At 48.3% G+C, this 19,220-nt stretch overlaps 2 protein-coding genes across 3 annotated transcripts; one reads left to right on the top strand and one right to left on the bottom strand.

Moving 5' to 3' along the window:
* Positions 1-138: 138 nt before the first annotated feature.
* Positions 139-7,899, bottom strand: BSDC1 (BSD domain containing 1). Of its 2 annotated transcripts, XM_074850760.1 has the most exons (11): positions 7,853-7,899; positions 7,618-7,678; positions 6,806-6,922; positions 5,999-6,169; positions 5,824-5,878; positions 5,305-5,420; positions 4,887-4,955; positions 4,598-4,679; positions 3,864-4,403; positions 2,677-2,780; positions 139-2,136 (listed from the first exon to the last, which is right to left on the bottom strand). In XM_074850760.1, the coding sequence occupies exons 1-11, from the start codon at positions 7,861-7,863 to the stop codon at positions 2,104-2,106; spliced, it is 1,359 nt and encodes a 452-aa protein (XP_074706861.1). In that variant the 5' UTR covers positions 7,864-7,899; the 3' UTR covers positions 139-2,103. The 2 variants fall into 2 exon arrangements, with proteins under 2 accessions (XP_074706861.1, XP_074706862.1); XM_074850761.1 differs by lacking the exon at positions 7,618-7,678.
* Positions 7,900-7,963: 64 nt separating this feature from the next.
* On the top strand, positions 7,964-16,768 carry ZBTB8B (zinc finger and BTB domain containing 8B). Its single transcript, XM_074850765.1, has 4 exons — positions 7,964-8,015; positions 8,248-9,211; positions 11,827-12,005; positions 12,316-16,768. Exons 2-4 carry the CDS (start codon positions 8,266-8,268, stop codon positions 12,631-12,633), a joined length of 1,443 nt encoding a protein of 480 aa, XP_074706866.1. The 5' UTR covers positions 7,964-8,015; positions 8,248-8,265; the 3' UTR covers positions 12,634-16,768.
* The last annotated feature ends 2,452 nt before the right edge of the window (positions 16,769-19,220 follow it).

Raw genomic sequence — 19,220 nt, forward strand, 5'->3', positions numbered from 1 at the left:
TGTACCCTCCCCAGTTCAAGAACCTCCCAAGGCAGGCAGGGGCAGAGGGGAATTTAAAGCAGCTGATGCACAGACCCTCCTGAGGGAGCCACCCCCATCCCCCCGGCAAAGGAAATGAGGACACCCGACACAGGCAGCGACTCTGTAGAATTTCTTTAATTGCTGTTAACTGCAAGTCTGTAAAAGGTTTGGAGAAAGTCATCGTTACAAAACTACCAGCTGTTAGAATTGTTCCTGGTTTTCACCCCAGCTAGAAAAGGCTCAGGGAGATGCAGAATAGTTCAGAACAGAGAATATTGCACAGACAACCAAACGGTTAATTTGACTAAAGAAGAAAAAAGAAAAAGTGACACAGATGAGAGCTCTCCAGCCAGGACTCACCATCAAACCCCCAGGGAACACAGCCCCGACCCCCCGCCCTGACACCCCCAACAGTGTCACCAACCCACAACGGGTTTTCCCGCTACAGCTAAATTTGAGCCCAGGACAGGGTGAGGCCGCAGCACGTTGCTGCACCCGCACACCGAGCGGGAGGAGAGTTGTAGCTCAGTCCTCGTGGGTTTCACAGGACAAACGTGCTCTGGCGTAAGCACCTGAAGCTACCGCTGCCACCAATGCGTCTACGTGGGCAGCTGCCTTCAAGAATCTCCTCAAAGGGGAAAAAAAAAAAAACCCAAAACAACAAAACCCCAACTCTTCCAAGTGCACCTAGGTTAACGCTATCCCAAACCAGAAGGAAACCCACAGCTCCAACAAACACCCCTGGAAGGGGCAGGAGGACACAGGTAGCACATACAAAACCACCACCCGAAGGGCCGGGACAGCAGCGAGGGCTCTGTCCCTTCAGAACTGCGTATTAGCGACATCCCCCGAGGAGCGTCTCGGGACATTAGAAGGGAACTGCCCCCAAAAGAGGCCGTGGGTCCGAAGGAAGCATTGCAAGCAGTCCTGGGGGGCTTAAGTGAAGGAGCCCGAGTGAGCGCAGCAAAGCCGGTGACCCCAGGGGCTGTGAGGCCTGGCACGCGGGACACGAGGGGAGTCGGAGGAGCGGACAGACACAGCCTCAGCCAACAGGTACCACCCGCACCTCGGTGCTTCTGCCTTCCCCCAGGCTGGGAGAGGGAAAGGCCGAGCCTCAGTGTCCAGGCGGAGGTTAAAGTGGTCAGTGGGCCAGACTGGGGCTCTGCAAGGGCTGAACTGGACACCACAAGGGAGGGGTTCTGCTCCCAGGATGACCCCAAATCACTGCCTGCCCCGAGGGGCTCAGTAAGAGCAAGCCACAGGTCCTTTGCTTGGAGAATTTAACTAGAAGTACACAAAACGCAGGAGAGGAAGGCAGTGCGGCTGCAAAGGGGGGAGCAGCAGGCCTTGGCTCTTAGAGGAGCTGCTGCTCTTGCAGCAGGAAACAGGAGTTTCCATTAGAAGAAGCCTCCAAGATGAAAAGCCAGGCAGAAGCTCAGGGTTTGGCAGGGAGTTTGGCTCCTTCCAGCACGGCCCAGGCATCGGGTCAAAGCCACAAGCCCACTGCCTTTTCTTTGCAGCAAGGAGTGGCACAGCAGAAAGAGCTTCTACTGCAGCACCTCCAGCCCCCGGCCACTCCCCGCACAGGGCCTTCTCCAGGGACAGCCTGGCCAGCAGCACAGAGCAGCAAGTGAGGCAGAACTTGCACCCAAGAGCCTCTGAACTGCTGGACTGTAGACTACACACGCACACACACAAGCAAACAATCAGCCAGCTGGCAGTCTGGTGGCACCAAGCAATCCTGCCAGGTGTCCGAGTGCCCAGCTCGCCCCGGGGACCCCTCACTGCATCGCATCTGCCCCTACCTGACGCTTTCGGGGCAGTCAGTTTTGGCTCGGCCAGTCTCTAGGACCTACTAAGATGGGCTCCTAGCAGCTAAGTGTACGAGTGAATTCCTGCTTCCTCCTCCTCCAGGTCTGAAGGGGTCACGCGAGTTGCCCACAGGATTTAGCAGGAATGAAACTCCTCCAGCCTGGAACTGCAATCCCCAGCACAGTTACACACAAAGGAACAGCCGGTCCGTGATTTAATTCACATTCGATGGTGGAAATGAGCCTGTGACACACACTAGAAGCAGTCGCTTTATTCCCAGTCTTCCCACTCTTCATCTTCCAACTGCAAACAAGAGAAACATCCCTCAGTTTGTTTCTGTAACTCTACACCCACTTGTCAATAGATCCTCCTGACCAGGGCACCTGAGTCAGCAAAAGCCTGACGTATCCTCACGCTCCCACACCCTCACAACAGGGATTTGCTCTGTTCCCCTCAGGGAACTTGCACACTCATCCCTCTTTAAGCACGTCCAGGCAGCCACTCTCCACTCCAGCTACCACCCATGACTCCCACAGCGAGATCCCAAGCTCCATGTCCTCAAAGAGCGAGTCACGCCTTCGAGAAGCCTCCTGTGAGCGGCTCCAGGCAGGCAGCTGCCTGCTGCAGCGCTGCCCTTCCAGGCCAGCAGCAGCCCCGTCCCGCTGCAGCGGGCAGCACAGCCTTAGCTCCAGCACTGGGGCTGGACACAGAGCTCCAACAGAGGGATTTGCCCTCAAATTGCAATAACTGCACCCACCAACAGCACAGCTCAAGCAGCAGCACCCCAAGGCATTGCTGATTGTTTCTGGGAACAATTTGAGGGAGCAACTCCCCTCAACTCACCTCCCCAGACACTTCCACCTTCGAGAGCGCCAGCTGCACCTCCTCTTCAGTCATGTCCAAATCAAAGTCCTTTTCCCAGTCCTCGCTGATATCCGTGCTGGAGCCTGTAACCACAAACACTGCGACTGAGCCATCAGAGCCGCGCGTGCTCGCCAGACACCGCGGCCAAAGCACGCAGCTGGCCAAGCAGACCCACAAAGCCCCTGGTATTCAGGAGGCTCAGCTCTACGGCAGCCTGCCCGAGGAGAGAAAGCCTCCCCCATTCCCAGGAGCAGGCTGTCAGCTCACTAACAGAGGGGATGGACTGAACTGCACCTCCCTCGCAGAAAGGGCTGGTTCAGAACAAGTGGGAGAGGTGAACACTGAAACACGTCCTCCTCTGGCCTGGGAGAACTGGGGTGTGTCACATTTCAGTCACATCGAAACACAACAGATAAGGAATAACAGGAGTGACTTATATATGGGGACTGTCGTAGGCCCCAACAGAAGGAACCATCTCCTGAGGCAGAGGAGCAGCACTAGGGGTGACATGGAGAGGGAAGGTAACACCACACTCCCTACACAGCCCACAGCCTTGCCCCAGCACCCAGCAGACCAGGGACCAAAGGTCTGCTCTGTGCAGCCATCAGACTTCGGACTTCTTGTCTAACTTCACTCTGCTCCCAGACCCAGTTGATGATACTTGGTCACCTTGCTGGAGCTCAGGCTACTTCCAGTGGCTTTATAATCCTATAACCGACATAACCGTTACTCTGGGAGACCTGCAGCAGGCTCTGCTGAAGGCAGAATCCCCTACAAGGAAAGGCTTGCCAGTAGCGTCAGCCAGAGCTGTGCCATTCCCTAGTCACAGGGTCCTGGAGGAGTCTCACCCTCCGTTCTCCTGAGGGAGCACAGGGAGGGGGCTCAGGAGAGGGCTCAGGCCAGAGCCAGCTGCAGCACCGGCCCAGCCACCTGCTGAGAGCAGACTGTCACCATCTGATGTGACCCGCTTGACCCTGCCCAATAGCATAAAGATTTGCTTCCACTTTAGTTTTGCCCATTAGGCAATCTTTGGATCTAACGTTCATGGGTGATTTTGGTAAAACGTCTTTTCTCCTCCCCATCATCATAAAATCAGAGCCCTTGCCCCAAAAGCTGCCACCCCCAGCAGAAGGTTTCCAGGCCCTGTGCTGGCACTATATACGCACCTTTCTTGCCATTGTTGGAGGGAGTGGATTTCCCACTATCCGAGTTCAGCTCGAAGACTCGTAGATCTGTTGGTCCTTCCTCTTTCAGAGTCTCTGTCCTGCCCTGGGCTTTGCTCTCCACCTCTTTGAGCTCTGTAACAGCCGGTTGCTCTGAGGATGCTGCAGACTTGCAGGCAGGTGCAGAAAGGTGACCAGGTTCTGGGGGCTTTGGCAGGGAGCTCTGCTCTTCCGAGGTGGCCTCCAGCAGCCTCTGGGAGAGGTCTCCGGTCCCAGCTGGTTGTGCTCCAGTCTGTAGCTGCGCAGCAGGCACAGAGGCAGGGTTTGCAATCTGAGTCACAAGGGAGATGCTCTCACTGCTCTCAGAGGGGCTCCCCTCTGCTGGGGCCGGCTCCGGGGGGAGGACAGCCCAGCTTTCCTCTGAGGGTCCCTTGTGAACAGTGGGGTAGCTTCCCTCCAGGGCTGCGGGGGCAGATTCTTTCTCTGCTGCTTCTGGAAATTTCACGTTTGCACAAGGCAGGGGTGACATCCCCAAGAACTCCTCTGTAGGAAGGCAGAAGAGAAGCGAGAGATGTTTCAGCAAGCGCAGCAGCAGCTGACAGTGCAGCAGGGGTTGGCTGCAGCTGGGCTGGGAGCTCAATCTGTGGGAGCGAGGAGGAGGAGGCACCACCCTCTCTAACCGAGACCTGCCGAGGTCTGCACCAGCCCTCCCGCAGATCCCCAACCATTGGACCCACCTTCATCCTCCTCCCAGCCTGGCTCCTCCTGGTGAATGCTCTGCTCCGCTCGCTGCTTCAGAGCCTCCCTCCGGGCTTCATCCTACAGGGAATTCAGCGTCAGTCACCACTCACGTCCCCAATCCCTTTTTTCCCCCCAGCATTTCAGCGTCAGTGACAAGGACACAGACAAGGCAGCCCAGATCCCTGCTTTTCCAAGAAAAGTATCTTCTGCCTCTTTGGTGTGCGTTAGCGAGCTCCTTGGCTGGAGTGCCCACCCACTGGGGGAGACACCCACCTCCTGACCTACCTGCTCCAGGCGATGCACTTTATAGAAGTAGCGCTGCCAGAATTCAGAATGAGAAACAGCCACTGGGACCTGGGAGCGACAGGGGAAACGCGATGAGTCACGTCAGAAGGAGGGCTGCGGTTGCTGCCTTGTTCCCCTCATAACCTGCACTTTCAGGTGCACAGACTTGCGACCAAGCCTCAGGTATCCACTGGCAGATGCTCACACATCAGGTAGCCACAGAGGAACTTCTGTTCCTGGCCAGTGGCAAGCAAGCAGGGAAGAATAATAAAATACACTGCCAAATATCCCTGTGCCAGCTTACCACGCAACCACAGTCCTTTCTACCACCAACTGCAGGGCCTGAGCAGCTCAGGGCTTCCCTGCACCATACCCCACGTCAGAAGTTGCCCACTACAGGAGCCAGGCAGGGCCTTACCATTTTGGTGTAGAGAGCCCGGATGGAAGGGCTGGTTGCCAGCAGCTCCGCAATCTCCCCTTTCTTCTCCTCTAGGTTAAACCGAGAGAGCCAGGTCTCAAGGAGCTCAGCAGGACCTGTACAGGACAGGCAGAGAGATAACAGTCCTCGACACAAACAGGGCAGGAATAGTTTTAGGAAGTTTAATCAAAAATATACTACAGACCAGGCCAGCAGGGGTGAGCAAGGGGCAAAGGAGGAGGGAGAGGTGGGTCTCTGAGCCCACCCCACATCATAGGTCCTCTGCCAGCACAAGGCCATGTAGCACCAGCTGCAGCGGCGGTTTGAACTGGCCCAGCAAACTCTCAGTCTAAGCCAGTCCCCGAGGCAACAGACTGATCTGCTCTCCACAAACGGTGACCCCATCTACAGGGAAGCCAGCAGGCCTGCTGGCAAAAGGCTCTGGGCAATTCAGGACAGCCCACAGACCCCACGCAAGGGCCAGCTTGGCTCAGCAGCACCACCAAGTCCCCCCCGTACCATCAGGCTCATTGCAGTAGGTGGCTGGGTCTGACTGGAGGCTGTAGAGGCGAGCCTGGAGGAGAAAACGCACAGGGCAGAGCTGTCAGTGGAGGGACAGCAGCAGCAGAGCCCCCAGAGGACAGGGCTCGGGACCCCACATCCCGGAGGGAAGCTCTGGGAACGGGGCACTCACCTTGGCACTGTCATAGGGCTCTGTGGTACCTGTGGGTGTTGCCATCAGCGTTATGACATCGCAGTCAATGGTCTTATCCGGCGAGGGAGCAAACGTGTCCGAGATGACACCCAGGAAGTCAGAAAGTCCTTTCCTCACCTTTTCAGTCGCACCTGATGAACCTTCCGTCCTCTTGAAGAGAAAAAGCAGCACAGGGTAAGTAACAGTGCCAGCAGCAGCAGGACAAGTCTGTCTTTTCTGGATAGGTTCCTTTAAGGAAGCAGGATGCCTCTGCCTACAAAAAGAGCTAATGAGGTGATTGTGTGGCCAGGGCTAGGCTAGGAGAAGGGTGTGGTGGCCAGCACTAGCCTCAGGTGGTAATGGGGCAGGCAGGCTTTGTAATAGGTTTGTGAAGAACTGAGTCTAGGCTTTTCGGGGAAGGACACAGCCAGGTTCAGGGACTGGCTGGTTTGGGGCTGGACTGTCACAGCGGCAGCTGTGTGGGGTTAAGGCTGACAGCTCGTGTGGAGATCCGATGTCACACGACAGTGACACTGCCAGTGTCCCACCCACACGGCACCCAGGGAGAGGCAAAGCACAGGAACCCACCTCCACTCATCTCCAGAGGTTCCTCACCACTACAAGCAAGGAAATCCCACACAGTGCTCAGCACCAAACCCGCCTCAGGGAGAAAGTCTGAAACCTGAAGCTCATGGTTACACGTTGGGGTTTGTTCAGGGGATGGGGTCCTCGGAGACAGGTACATCCTATTCACCCCCCACTTTACTTTCTGAACACAAATCCCAGCTCTCTCGCTCCTATACTCACTGCCAGCTTGTCCTTGACCACGCTGGCCGTAGCAGCAATAGTGCAGGCTGTGTCATGCTGCACTACTTGAGTGAACTCAGCCAGGTCCCGTTTCATGAATTCCAAAGCTTCTGTGGACTATAAGAAGACAACAGACAGGTTGTGTAATCTTTGTGCTCTCCAACAAAGCCACAGTCACCCTGGGAACACCTGGCACACTGAAGATTAAAGTGCAAGAGCCTTTAACCCTTACCCCAAGTCGTGTACTGGGGAAGACCATAAGAACCAGAATAACCATGGGAAACTGCTATGCCCAAAATACATTACAGTGGGCTTTTTTAAGCTAAGAATAGGAAAAGACAGGTTAGGAGAAGCCTTGTTCTGCATTCTGTGTATGATTAACATAAGCAACGCTGCCACAGGCAGGAAATTACACATCTAAAAGCAATGCTGCAAGCACATGCCCTCCCTGCTCGGGGAGGGATTTTCACCTCGGCAGCCCAACGCTGCTCCCCTGAGCCGTCAGATCCCAGCGCAGCACTGGGGTATTTATAACAAATAACTCCCTCTCCGCGTAGCGACCGGGCCCCTTCCGGGGGTCCCGGGCCGCACTCCAGCCGCACGCCCTCACCGGGCCTCGGGCAGTCACGCCACGGCCAGGCTCGGAAGCCATCGCAGCCCTTGTTGGCAAGGCCGCTGTCGCGGCCACAAGCCCAGCTGGCGCCGCAGCCCGCCGGGAGCGCGGTGCAGCACCCGCGGGGAACCGGCCAGCCCCGGGGCTCCCCCAGCCCCCCGCCCCCCGGGGCAGCGCGGCCCGGCCCGCCGGTTCTTACCTTCTCCTTGACGGCCTGGTAGCTCTGCTGCAGCCAGCTCCGCCACCAGCCCGCGTCCTCCCTGCCGGGGGACACGCGCGTCAGGCAGGCCCCGGCCCCGCCCGCTCCCCGGGCCCCACCGCGCCGCCCCCCCGAGGCCTGGCCCGCTCCCGCCGCCGCCCCGGGGCTGGGCCAGGCCCGGCCCGCTCCCCGCCACCCCCCGGCCCGGCTGCGCCCCCCGCCCTCCGCATCTCACCCCTCCGCCATCTTGGCGGCCTGACGTCATCAATATTTACCGACCCCTCACCCCGTAGGCCCCGCCCCGCGGCCGGGACTCGGCGTGACGTCACTTCCTCCTGCGGGGAGGGCGGCCGCGGCACGGCGGCGCGGCGGGAGCGGGCGGCCGGCCGGCAGCGGGGGTGAGCGGCGCTGAGGGCGGGGGCGCGGCCCGGGGGACGCCCGGTGAGGGGAGGGAGGAGCCGCGGCGGCGCGGGCCGGGCCCGGGGGGTGCGCGGTGGCGGCGGCGGGGAGGTGGCGCGGCCGCTCCCGGCCCCGGGTCTCCAGAAGTGCCCCGCGGGTGTGGGGAGGGAGAGGCCGGCGGGAGGGCCCGCGGGAGCTGTGCTGACGGTGCCTTCTCGTTGACTCCGGCAGCGAGCGGAGGCGGGAGCCATGGAGATGCAGTCGTACTACACCAAGCTTTTGGGAGAGCTCAACGAGCAGCGCAAGAGGGACTTCTTCTGCGACTGCAGCATTATCGTGGAGGGGAGGATCTTCAAAGCGCACAAAAACATTTTGTTCGCCAACAGCGGTTATTTCCGAGCCCTGCTGATTCACTACATCCAAGACAGCGGCCGCCACAGCACCGCCTCTCTGGACATTGTCACCTCGGAGGCCTTCTCCATCATCCTAGATTTCCTTTATTCCGGGAAGCTAGATCTCTGTGGGGAAAATGTTATCGAGGTGATGTCTGCAGCTAGCTATTTGCAGATGACCGATGTGGTCAACTTCTGCAAAACATATATAAGGTCGTCGTTAGATATTTGCAGGAAAATAGAGAGAGAAGCTGCTTTCTATCAGGCTGATAGCGGGAGCGCTAGTTCTGCGAGAGAGGGCACCTCGTACAGCTCCAAGAGCCAGTGCTCTGCCTCTGTCTCTTCCCTGCAGGAGAAGGAAAGGATTTCGGATTGCCAGAGAGATCCTCCCTGCGGTGAATGCAGCAGCTGCCATCCCCTGGAGCTCGTAGTCAGGGACCCTGTAAGCAGCGACTCTCCAGATGACGTTAATTCTTCGCTGCCCAAGGGGGTGGAACCCAAAGTAGAGTTTGACTCGGATGAAGTAGAGGTAGAAGTGGGTGAACGGCTGCCGCAGTATCCCACTCCGTTGTCCCTCGAGCAGATGGAAGAGGGGCTGCACGGCGGGCAGGCGATGGACCTGGCCTGCAATAACTATCACATGAAACAATTCCTAGAGGCCCTGTTGCGCAACAGCTCAGCTCAGAGAAAGGATGATGTGGTTCACCACTTTGTCCGGGGCTTTGAGGGTAGGCCAGAGGATGCAGGGGTAGCCATGAGTTCCATGATGGACATTCACAGCGACTGGTATGGTGAGGACACAGGTGAGAGGACTCCAGGGGGGTGTAGTCTGTATAATTGAGGAGGAAAGTGCGTAGTGTGCGACTTCCTTTGTTACTCTCGTTCTTGTTCAGGAATATATTGCTGAATATTATGCCGTAGCAAAATAAACTATTGTTCTGGACTTCAAAAGAAAGCTGTACTCATTTATTCAGTGCAGCATTTGGGAGGTAAGTATTTCTAACAGTTTTAGAGTCTCTTTGAAACAGATCCTGGAGCTTGGTGTTGGTGACCCTGCTTTAATAAACAATCTCACTGGGGACCTTGTTGAATGGCAGGCGAATTTTTAAAAAGAATCTTCCTCTTGTAATGTTAGTGTTATAAGGAGCAATCGGAAAGATCAGTTGAGCTGCCACAAGAGGGATCTGCTGTAGAACCTGACAGAGCAGAAGTAGCTTATTCCACTGAAGCTCCTGACAGCACATCAATTGCTGGATGACAGTCTGTTTGCTGTTACTTACTTTGAACTTTAAAAGGGCAGAAATCAGTTCTATTCAATACTGAGAGATACCTAGAAATTCTTTCAAGGGCACTGAAAGCTTTACACTCTGTGGTGTTGCACAAAGACAAGACTTAACTTTTACCTCTAGAGGCAGACTCGCTTTTCAGCTGCTGGTCACCTGCTTTCCCAAGCCCAGGCCTGTTGGGATGTCTCACGCTGGCAGGAATAAGTCCTAGCAGCAGTGTCAGGGACCTGGAGAAGAAGGTCATGTCCGTGTGCCTTTCTCCTGAAGTGGACAGTAAGGATTTGGGCATTTTTTCTGCTTTCAGTCACATTGGTGCACAGCTTGCCTCGCCCAGACTGCCTTAAGGAAGACAGGAGGCGGCTGTGACAAATGCTGCAAGTGCCATCGTCGTTCAGGATGTGACAAATATAATAATGGTGTGGGCAGCAGACAGGAAATCTTTCACTGAATATTCTACTCTAGATAGCAGGCTTACATTCATGTCATTTCCAGCTCAAGCAGGCATGTGTGATCTTAAAGCCAATAAACCCAATATATTCTCTCACTGCTTTAAAATAAGGAATCGGATAAAATCACAAATCCAGCCCTACAGTCACCAGAGGACTGTAGTTACCAGAACAGAGTGCCATCACCAGCACGTGGTTGACGTGTAGCAAGGCAAGACCATCTAACACACAAACTTTGCTTACTTTTTTCCCTCTTAACATCTTCAGACTGTTAATGAATCATTAAAAGAGAAATGCTCCTGGAATTTGATAGAGAACATCGAGTGTTATGACAATGTATTAGGAATGTTAAAGGTAGATGTGCTTTAAATAGGAGCGGGGGAAAAAAACCCAAACCTTGCATTCAATTATGCTTCTCTGCTAAAATTGAACATCGTAAGCATTTAGTAGAATAGAAGTATTATTTTCCCAAGACACCAGGAATGAGAAATACAAAGTCCTGATAAAAGAATGGTTCTCTCATGCATTCAGGCTGACAGATAAGTGCCACTTACTTTCAAGTGTCCACATCTGTTACCAGTCATCCTGGTCCCTTTCACAGCTGATGGAGAGTAAACAGGCACCTCTAGAGAGCCTGGAAGCAAGGCAGGTCTAAGAACTGCTTTTTTTTTTTTTTTAAACAGCTCTAATTGCCCAGCAGGATTAGCAACACCTTGTGAAGGTCTGAAATTGGGCGAGATGAATTTCACTCACACGTTAATAGTTAGACGCTCCTGGTTTTGAGACTGGGTTAGACAGACCTTGGCACAAGGAATGTTTACAGCCCCACCTACTTCGGGTTAACTGTTAAAGAGCTCAAGGCTTGATATGCAAACGCTTTTCTGAATCAATACCCGAAACAGGGAAAACTAATCTTTTAGTGTAGTATCTCAACCTTTATGTGGGAAAGGAAGCTCATATCTGGGCTGACACTGAAAAACTTGGCAATACCCATGTTTATGTAAAATGTTTATGTAAAACTTAATTTTTTCTTTTTGCATCTGACTTCATAAGTTACGTATTACTTGTGTGCGTATAGTTTGATTTTTAGGAAAAGTAAAATAGCAGCAGCAAATGTATTGGACTCCTTCATCTTGTTATAACCAATAGGAAGGGTAAAGTGAACGGCAGTGGAAACAAGCATTTATATCTTTAGATGGGTTCCCTACATCTAAATTTATGCACTTTGTAAAACTTTGGGAAACATTGCGCTACTTCTACCTGTAATTTGGTTTAGTTTCTAATGCTGTTTAACGCTAATGGGATCTTTAAAAAAAAAAAAAAAAAACAGAGACTTTCTATGGCTGAGATCGTGCAGAGACCCCACTGCACTAAAAGCAAATTTTTGTCATTTAATTAAATAGCTTCTTAAAATAAAATTAATTTGTTTTTCTGTTGTGAGCCATCTCCCTTAGAGTATCAGCTATATAAGTATAGGCAGGCTGATCATCAAGGGACTTGATATCTGCAGCTGCACGAGTGTCTTCTGAAATTGCACAACCTACAGAAATTCCAGGTAAGCCAAATACAAAGAGAGGGGAAGGTCCAACTATCTTGACTCAGATTTGCAGCTCAGAGGACAAGAAGCCCACCTAGCTAACGTTGGTGAACTGCCTGATCTAATGCATTGTGTTTTTCTTCCAAAAGGTGATGTATTAGTTGTGCCAATCAAGCTTCACAAATGTCCGTTCTGTCCCTACACGGCTAAACAGAAAGGAATTCTAAAACGGCACATTCGCTCTCACACAGGTGAGAGACCTTACCCCTGTGAGACGTGTGGGAAACGTTTCACTCGGCAGGAACACCTTCGGAGTCACGCTTTAAGTGTAAGTTTGCAAGATTATCAGGAAATTTTAAAGTTTTTGGCGTTTCTCGATCGTGTTTCCCAAAATGTTGGACGAAATGATTGTTGCCGATGTGAGATAAACTTTTCTAATAGTAAGTTTAACCTGCTGATATTTGCTTATGTAGCCCCAAATTTTTGTTGCTGGAAATGTGATGGGATCATCTGCCCTTTAGCTTAAGCGTAGATGTTTTTCTGTTCTGGGAATATATGCAAACCAGCACCCCCAGAAGGAGCTAAGGCAAGAAGGCGGATTGCCTTTTTTTACCACAGTGTTTTATTTTTAACTTCAGGTGCATCGATCAAACAAGCCAATTATCTGTAAAGGTTGCAGGAGAACATTCACAAGTAGCCTGTCTCAAGGATTACGACGCTTTGGCTTGTGCGACAGCTGCACCTGCGTGACCACTACCCACGAGGACTCGATGCCCATTAACCTCAGCCTAATGGAACCTTCGTCAGAAGGCCAGGAGAAGGGTGATGCCGATAACGATTGGCCCATCTACGTGGAGTCTGGAGAGGAGAATGATCCAGCTGATGATGATGATGCTGATGGTGATGACAAGCAGGAAATCCACAGGAGCTTATCAGACCGAGAAACACTTATGTAGCAGTGAGAGGAGAGTGGGAGCATTCAAAGTGTCTCCCTGACAGCCTGCAACAGAAAACTGCTTATTTGCCCTATTAGTGAGACTGTGCTGGTTTTTATTATTCCATTTTTTACTGGAAGAGTGGGGAGAATTGGAATTTTTAATACTTCTCAGTGCTGTGCACCAGAAATCTGTGAAGAATCTTCTGTCTGGGGTTCACAGAGGTTGTACTTGAGCAATTTCCAGTGGTGTCTCTGCCTCCTAGTTTTGATTTTGCAGGTGGAACATCTCTGTGTTGTTTTGATAACAGGTTTCTGCAAATAATGCTGTCGTGGTCCTTAATCCCTGATCTGATAGGGGTACCGTCTTCTCTCTGAAGATTACATTAAAAGAAATGTAGTTTTCATCTGTTACCTTGGACTTTTCTAAACTAAGTTGTGATCCTTCTGTATTAGGACAGTATTATCTAAATTGTAAACCTTAAGTGTTTGCTTAGACTGGATTTGACCCTCCAGGGCAGACAAATCAGGATAGCAAAAATATGCTGCTACTGGAAGCACAGACAGTAAGAATAAATATATTTCATGTGTCCTTAATTGCAGGTATTTAGAGAACCAGCTTCTCTTTCTGACTTGTTTTTACTGCATCTTCCTCTCTCAAGAGCTCAGACTACAGATCTTCAGATGTGTCTTTAATGTCATGTAGACATTAGTAGTCTTGGCTTAAGAAATATTAAGCACACATTAGGGTGTTTAGTGTCCTGGTCTCTCAGTTTAGACTAAGCGAACTGCCCCATTTTCTTCAGCTTTTTACAGTAGCAGTTAAAAGCTGTCAATCAGGTTACTTGGGAATTCTGATTCTGGTAGATTAAATAGCCAGATTCACAGCTGATGTAGCCAAGGAGCAGTTAAATATAAATATCTGAGCTATGCATATAAAACAGCTCTGAATACCCTTTTTGAAGCAATTGGTTAGGAGATCTCAGAAATTTTTACTAGCCTCTTTGTATGCAATTCCTTTTTCTTTTGCTATATTTTCTTTTAGTCTTTGGTGATCCTTCTCATGGTTTATGTTGTTGTGTGAATTTATTCAAGTACTGTTTTGTTTTGGGGGGGGGGGGGGGGGGGTTAAGCTTCAGTGTGGACCTCATGTTTCTTTGCTGGGATAGATAAAGGTTGGCTTTCAAAGGAGGTGAGATTTTTTTACCTTTCCAGTAGCAAGTTGATAGAAGCTATCAAAAATCAAGCTGGGAAGCTTTAGAAGAAAACACACCGCCAACAGAAAGCCTGTTTGCTTATGGGTAACCTACTGTTTCCTAACGAAGAGACAAAACTGAAATATACTGTGAAATAAGACTGTTAATGCTTCTTTACTATGTTGTTCATAAGTGTTTCATGAAAAGGCAAATTGTAATGAGTCTTTCTAGCTGGAGTAAGTGCTGGATCAGAAGCCTGTAGGCAGACATGGCTGACAATGAGCAGTTCCTCCCACCTCACAAGACAGTGCTTCTTGAGCCTTGTAGTGTAGACTTAACACTTGGCAAACATTTAGATGGAACCTAAAAAGCAAAAGAGCCCTCCGATTTAACCAGTTGGGGTTTTTTTGCATACCTTGTGCTTTTATTTTACATACCGAAAAAGAACAATTCGGTTCCTCCATCTGCTTCATCCTCCAGTGAAACAGTAATCCTGTAGTGATGTTGCAATTTACTTGTGAGAGGTGATTCTGATGTCACAAATGCAGTTAAGAATTCATTCCCAGATCACATAGGATGAGGAAAGAAGAAACAAGCTTCTTTTTAAACAAGTCACTCCACTAGTGGTTCCTGAAAACAGCAGAAGGTAAAAAGACTTGTTCTGAAATGTCTCTCTGGTGTAAGTTCCTGACGAGTGCCACCTTTGCGAGAAGATACTGGCGTCACATGTAACGTTTATTTTCTGTAACTTAAGTTGCATAAGCTTTCAGTAGGCCCTATTCCAGGTCATCTGTAAATTTGAGTTTGTAATAGCTGAGCAGTACCATAGTGATAGACATCATCACAGAAAAATCTCACTGGGACAAGGTCTTTAAAAAATTCAGGGCTTTACAGCCCCTATTTTAGTCCTCTAAATTAAGACCATCAAAGAGACAGCTCATGCAGATGCCAGATTTGGAGCTGAGCTCCTCTGAAAATCCTGCTGTGGTTTTGGGTCCTTAGCACTTTTGAAAATCTGAGCAAAACTGGGCTAGTAAATCTTGCCAGCACATTTGAAAATGCAACCTCCAGCCTACCAGGGCTAGTCTTTTGGACTACTACTCTTATTTTTGTTGAGTCCATCCAACACCAGAGGGTATTTTTTTGGTATCTGCTTATCTGATAAAGGACAGACTTCTGCATGTGAGAACACCTGAAAAAGAGTCGCAGATTATCCGTGTTTGTTGGGAGACTAACTCGCTAATGAAAGTGGGGTAGGAATGTAAATAGGGATCCAAAATGATATTTAGTGACCAGGCACCCCAATTTCTGGTCGCTCTAGCATGAAGATGCCACCTCATTGTAAATATTGGTAGAAGCCGCTAGATATGGAGTATCAGCTGAGCATGGTTCTGGCTAGTGCACCACAATTAAACTGTCAGATTTTGGCTTCTCACACGGCGGAGCTGTGCTGAGGTGTGGGGTGGGTAACTCTGAAACTGTGAAGACATTCAGAGTAGGGAAAATTAACCTCTTGCGAAAGTCTGTGTGTAGTAAGAGCTGCAGGAATGACTGCAGAGACCTTCAGCGCTTTTACTTCAACCTGCTTTCTTTGGTCTTAGAGATTGTTCTTGTGTGTCTTGTGCATAGAGAATGGAGCTGTGTTAAGGTTTGTGTCGCACTGGGTAAAGGGGTTGGGGGGGGGGGTTATGCCGTTCACATTCCAGATTGAAAGTCACCACCAAAATCGATGTTTCCTGTTGATCTGTCATATTGTGCTGCTCTGTTTTCAGTGGAGTCCTTCAGCCTTTGTATTTAGAAGAGGATGTAGTTTACCCACATTCTTGTGACCAGATGTTCATGTAAATCTGTTTGCTGTGCTTTCCACTTAGTTTTTGGATGTTTTTCCTGAAATCTTCCATTGTAGATCCAGCCTCGACAAGCTTTGAGAAAATGATGTAGCTGTTTTAAAATACTCATATGGTGCTTAATGAAGAATCAAAAATAATGTTTTTAGGAAAGTTATTTCTAATATAATCTCTTTCTCAAAGTTTTTTAAAGGCCACGCAGACTACATATCTTGAAGTCTTAGCTCTCCGTAGTTGACTTTGTTTAGAGTATACGTTTTAACGTACTTTTGCACATAATTGCACTGTATTTCACTGAAGGAATACATGCTGCACTGGTATTAGTAGCGCATTTAACCTCTTGGTGCAAGACCTTGTAAATCTTCCAAATGTGGTCATTTAATTTACTGATGTTTTGTAAGGCAGTTTCATAACTGAAGTCCCTTAGTCTACTTTAAATGACAAATTCTTATAAACCGAACCTTATTTGTAGAAGTGACTTAACTATATTTGTGGATCTTGGAGCGTTCTGGAGCTTTTTGATTGTTTAGAAAATAAAACTCTCTGAGAGGGTTGCTTTGATTTTTTTACTGTTCAAAAGTTGACTGAGTAAACCTGAGTATCTAGATTAAGGCTCACATTTCAATTTCTGGGAATTAAAAATTAATACATCCATTTCTGGTGAGAGACAATTTGCAAGCAAGAATCAGATTCTTGGTAGGAAAGGATTAAAAGGATGCTGCCAACTTGAAACTCAGCCAACTGGGTTTTTTTTAGAAAATCTTTTATATTATTAGCACTGACTTTGTTTCCTTACCAGTTTTTGTAGTTTTATAATCATCTTAACTTTTTAAACTCTTTTTAAAGCTTTTAATTTTTCATGCGGGGTGAGAAAAATCCATGCAACTGGGAAGCAGCCACTGATCCTAGCTAGAAGAAAATCCTGTCAAATGCCTATGATAAAATGCATGGGGGGGGGAACAAACTCCAAATATTCTTTCTAGATAATTTTCAATTATATTGGATATTTCACAAACAGACTTTTTTAAACCTGCTTTTACAGAATATTGTATTTAAAAATCTGTATTTACCTGTTGATTTAGAATATCCTGAATCAATGAAAAATGTAATAACCCCTTCTTTCTTTTCAGTGTTTTCATTCAAACAGTGAAATCTCTTCCCTTTTATTGGGATCTTTAGGTTTATACGTTTTTGTTTCAGAAATGCCTGGGAATTACTCATGTTTCAAGACTTGTTTATTATTGGGGTTTTTAAAAAAATCGTTCGTTTTTGTTAGTATTAAAGATTTCTGGATCCAACTTAAGTTGACAGTGCCCTTTAACGTGCACATAAAAATTGCATTTCTTCTTTTAAAGGCCACTGCTAACATGTCAACCAAATAATTGAAGGCAGTCTGGTTTTTGCCTTTTGTTGGACTGTTTGAAATTCAGATTTTCTACGCACCTAGAAATATTAGTAGCAGGTATGAGAATATAAAGGGCACGAAGTTGTTAAAACCTTGCCAGCGGCTCCATTTATACACGTACGTGTGGTGTGCGTGCCCACACAGAGCTGCTTTTAGGTCTGAGTTACAGTTAGGATGTCATCATCCCTGCCATGTAGGTCAGCGGAGCACCTTTAGTAAATCATACCCAGTGAATATAGCAACTTCTTTGGTTTTTATTAAATATAAGCAGGCGTCTGGACACTAGTAAATTAAAAAGAAAGAAAAAAACCAAACAAAACCAAAACTGAAACAAACACCTACCTACCCCAACCCCTAAAAAAAAAACCCCTCTCAAAACACAGCAACTTTAAATGCCATCCCCAGATATCCAAAGGCGATAAACTAGACTTCAATCTTTGGACTGCCAGGCAAGATGCAAAATATTTTAACTGTCAAAATATGACTCCGTCCTTCGTTCATGCTTTTAACATAAGCAGCTAAGTCTCCAGTCCTATGAAAGCTTAGACTCACAATTGGTCCCATTGATCACGAGACTAGTTATAAGGGTAAAATTTAAGCATACATGGACATTTTTGCAGAATTAGAAACCAAAACAAGTCTTAGAAATTAAGTTCTTCAGTGGCAAGGCTTATTTTAATTTTTAGCTGCTGGCTTCTTTTTGAGTTGGAGGGGAATTATGTGAACACAAATTTAATTTGAGAGCCGATGACTGTGCTACTGATTTTTCAAATTCTGTCTTGTTGTTTGGTTGTTAATAACTAAGGTACATGAGCGCGTGTATTACTCAAACAAAAATGGGAAGCTTCCTTTGAACTTGTCTTCTTGTAGTTGTTTTGTGTTTCTAATACGGGAAAGATATCTTTTGTTAGTAAATAAAAGCTATTGGTAGCTCTAACAGCTGTTTCTAGATCACAAAAAAATCAGAATACCTCAGTCTTTGGAGACTTGGAGGATTCTTCTCCTGTGTGAAACTGAAAACTAGAATACTGACTAAACTAAACAAGAGTTAACGCTTTGGGGAGATGCCCTGATTTTAGAACCTGCCTATTTGAGATACCATCATGCAGATGGATTTATGGGTAGGTTTAAGGACCTCTGTAAATCTCCAAGCCCATTCCAGGATCTGTCCAAGTGAGAGCCAGTACAGTCATAGCACTGTATTATTAAACAAGATGCTGTATATTTGTTGAGGCAGGAGAGGAAGATTTTTTTTTTTTTTTTTCACTTTTGAAAAACCAATGTGCAAATGTTGCCAGAAAACGCAGCATCTCTGGACAGATCAGTGGAGTAGTTCAATCAAAAGTAAATTGTCCTAAAATACTACTTGGTACAATAACATTTTCATTTGTACCATCTGAACCTGATGTATGTGAAATTCAGTTACCCCAGCTTTCTCCAAATGCCCATTTTCTTTCACATTTTTACTGTTTTAACTCTTCTGTTGTTTACTGAACTTTTAAACATAGCAGATTACAACTTTTTAAAAAGTGCTCCAGTACAAGCAAAATAAGGGTACTTAAAAACCAAACAAAGAAATTGTGTTAAGTAGATTATTTTGATGAGAAAGGGGAGTGCTAGGGAGTGAAAGAAGGGACTGATACCTAGTGCTCTGCTTCCACAGGTATTTGGGATCCATAGTTTATGTGGGAAAAAGATCATGTAAAGTTAATCATGGGTCTTTATAGCAGTTTACAAAAGATAGCTTGGCAGCGTTCACAGACAATTCAGACTACACTCCGGGCAGCAGTGTGAACCCAGCAAACCTTTCCAGATTTAATAACTGGACGTTTTCCACAGATCAGTAATTGAGAAGCTGCGCCGATGTTTTAGCAAGCTGCTGGATCTGCAGGTGTCCCTGTCCTGACGCGGCGACGGCTGTGAGCGTAGATATCAGGGTGGAAGAGAGAAAAACAAACGGAACCAAAGTTGAGAATTGACGTGCATCACCACCACGCAGGCTATTCGCCCTTTTTAAGGGTGGGGATCAAATCTTTAAGTGCTTTTTGTAATGTTTTTTCTACAGTGGTGCATTACTGAATTTGTCTTTATTGTATGTTAAATTGTGTGTGTACTATATATGTTTATATTGTTGTATGTAGTCTGGTTCTTTTATAGTTAA

Source organism: Strix aluco, chromosome 26, assembly GCF_031877795.1.
Source record: "Strix aluco isolate bStrAlu1 chromosome 26, bStrAlu1.hap1, whole genome shotgun sequence".
NCBI lineage: Eukaryota > Metazoa > Chordata > Aves > Strigiformes > Strigidae > Strix > Strix aluco.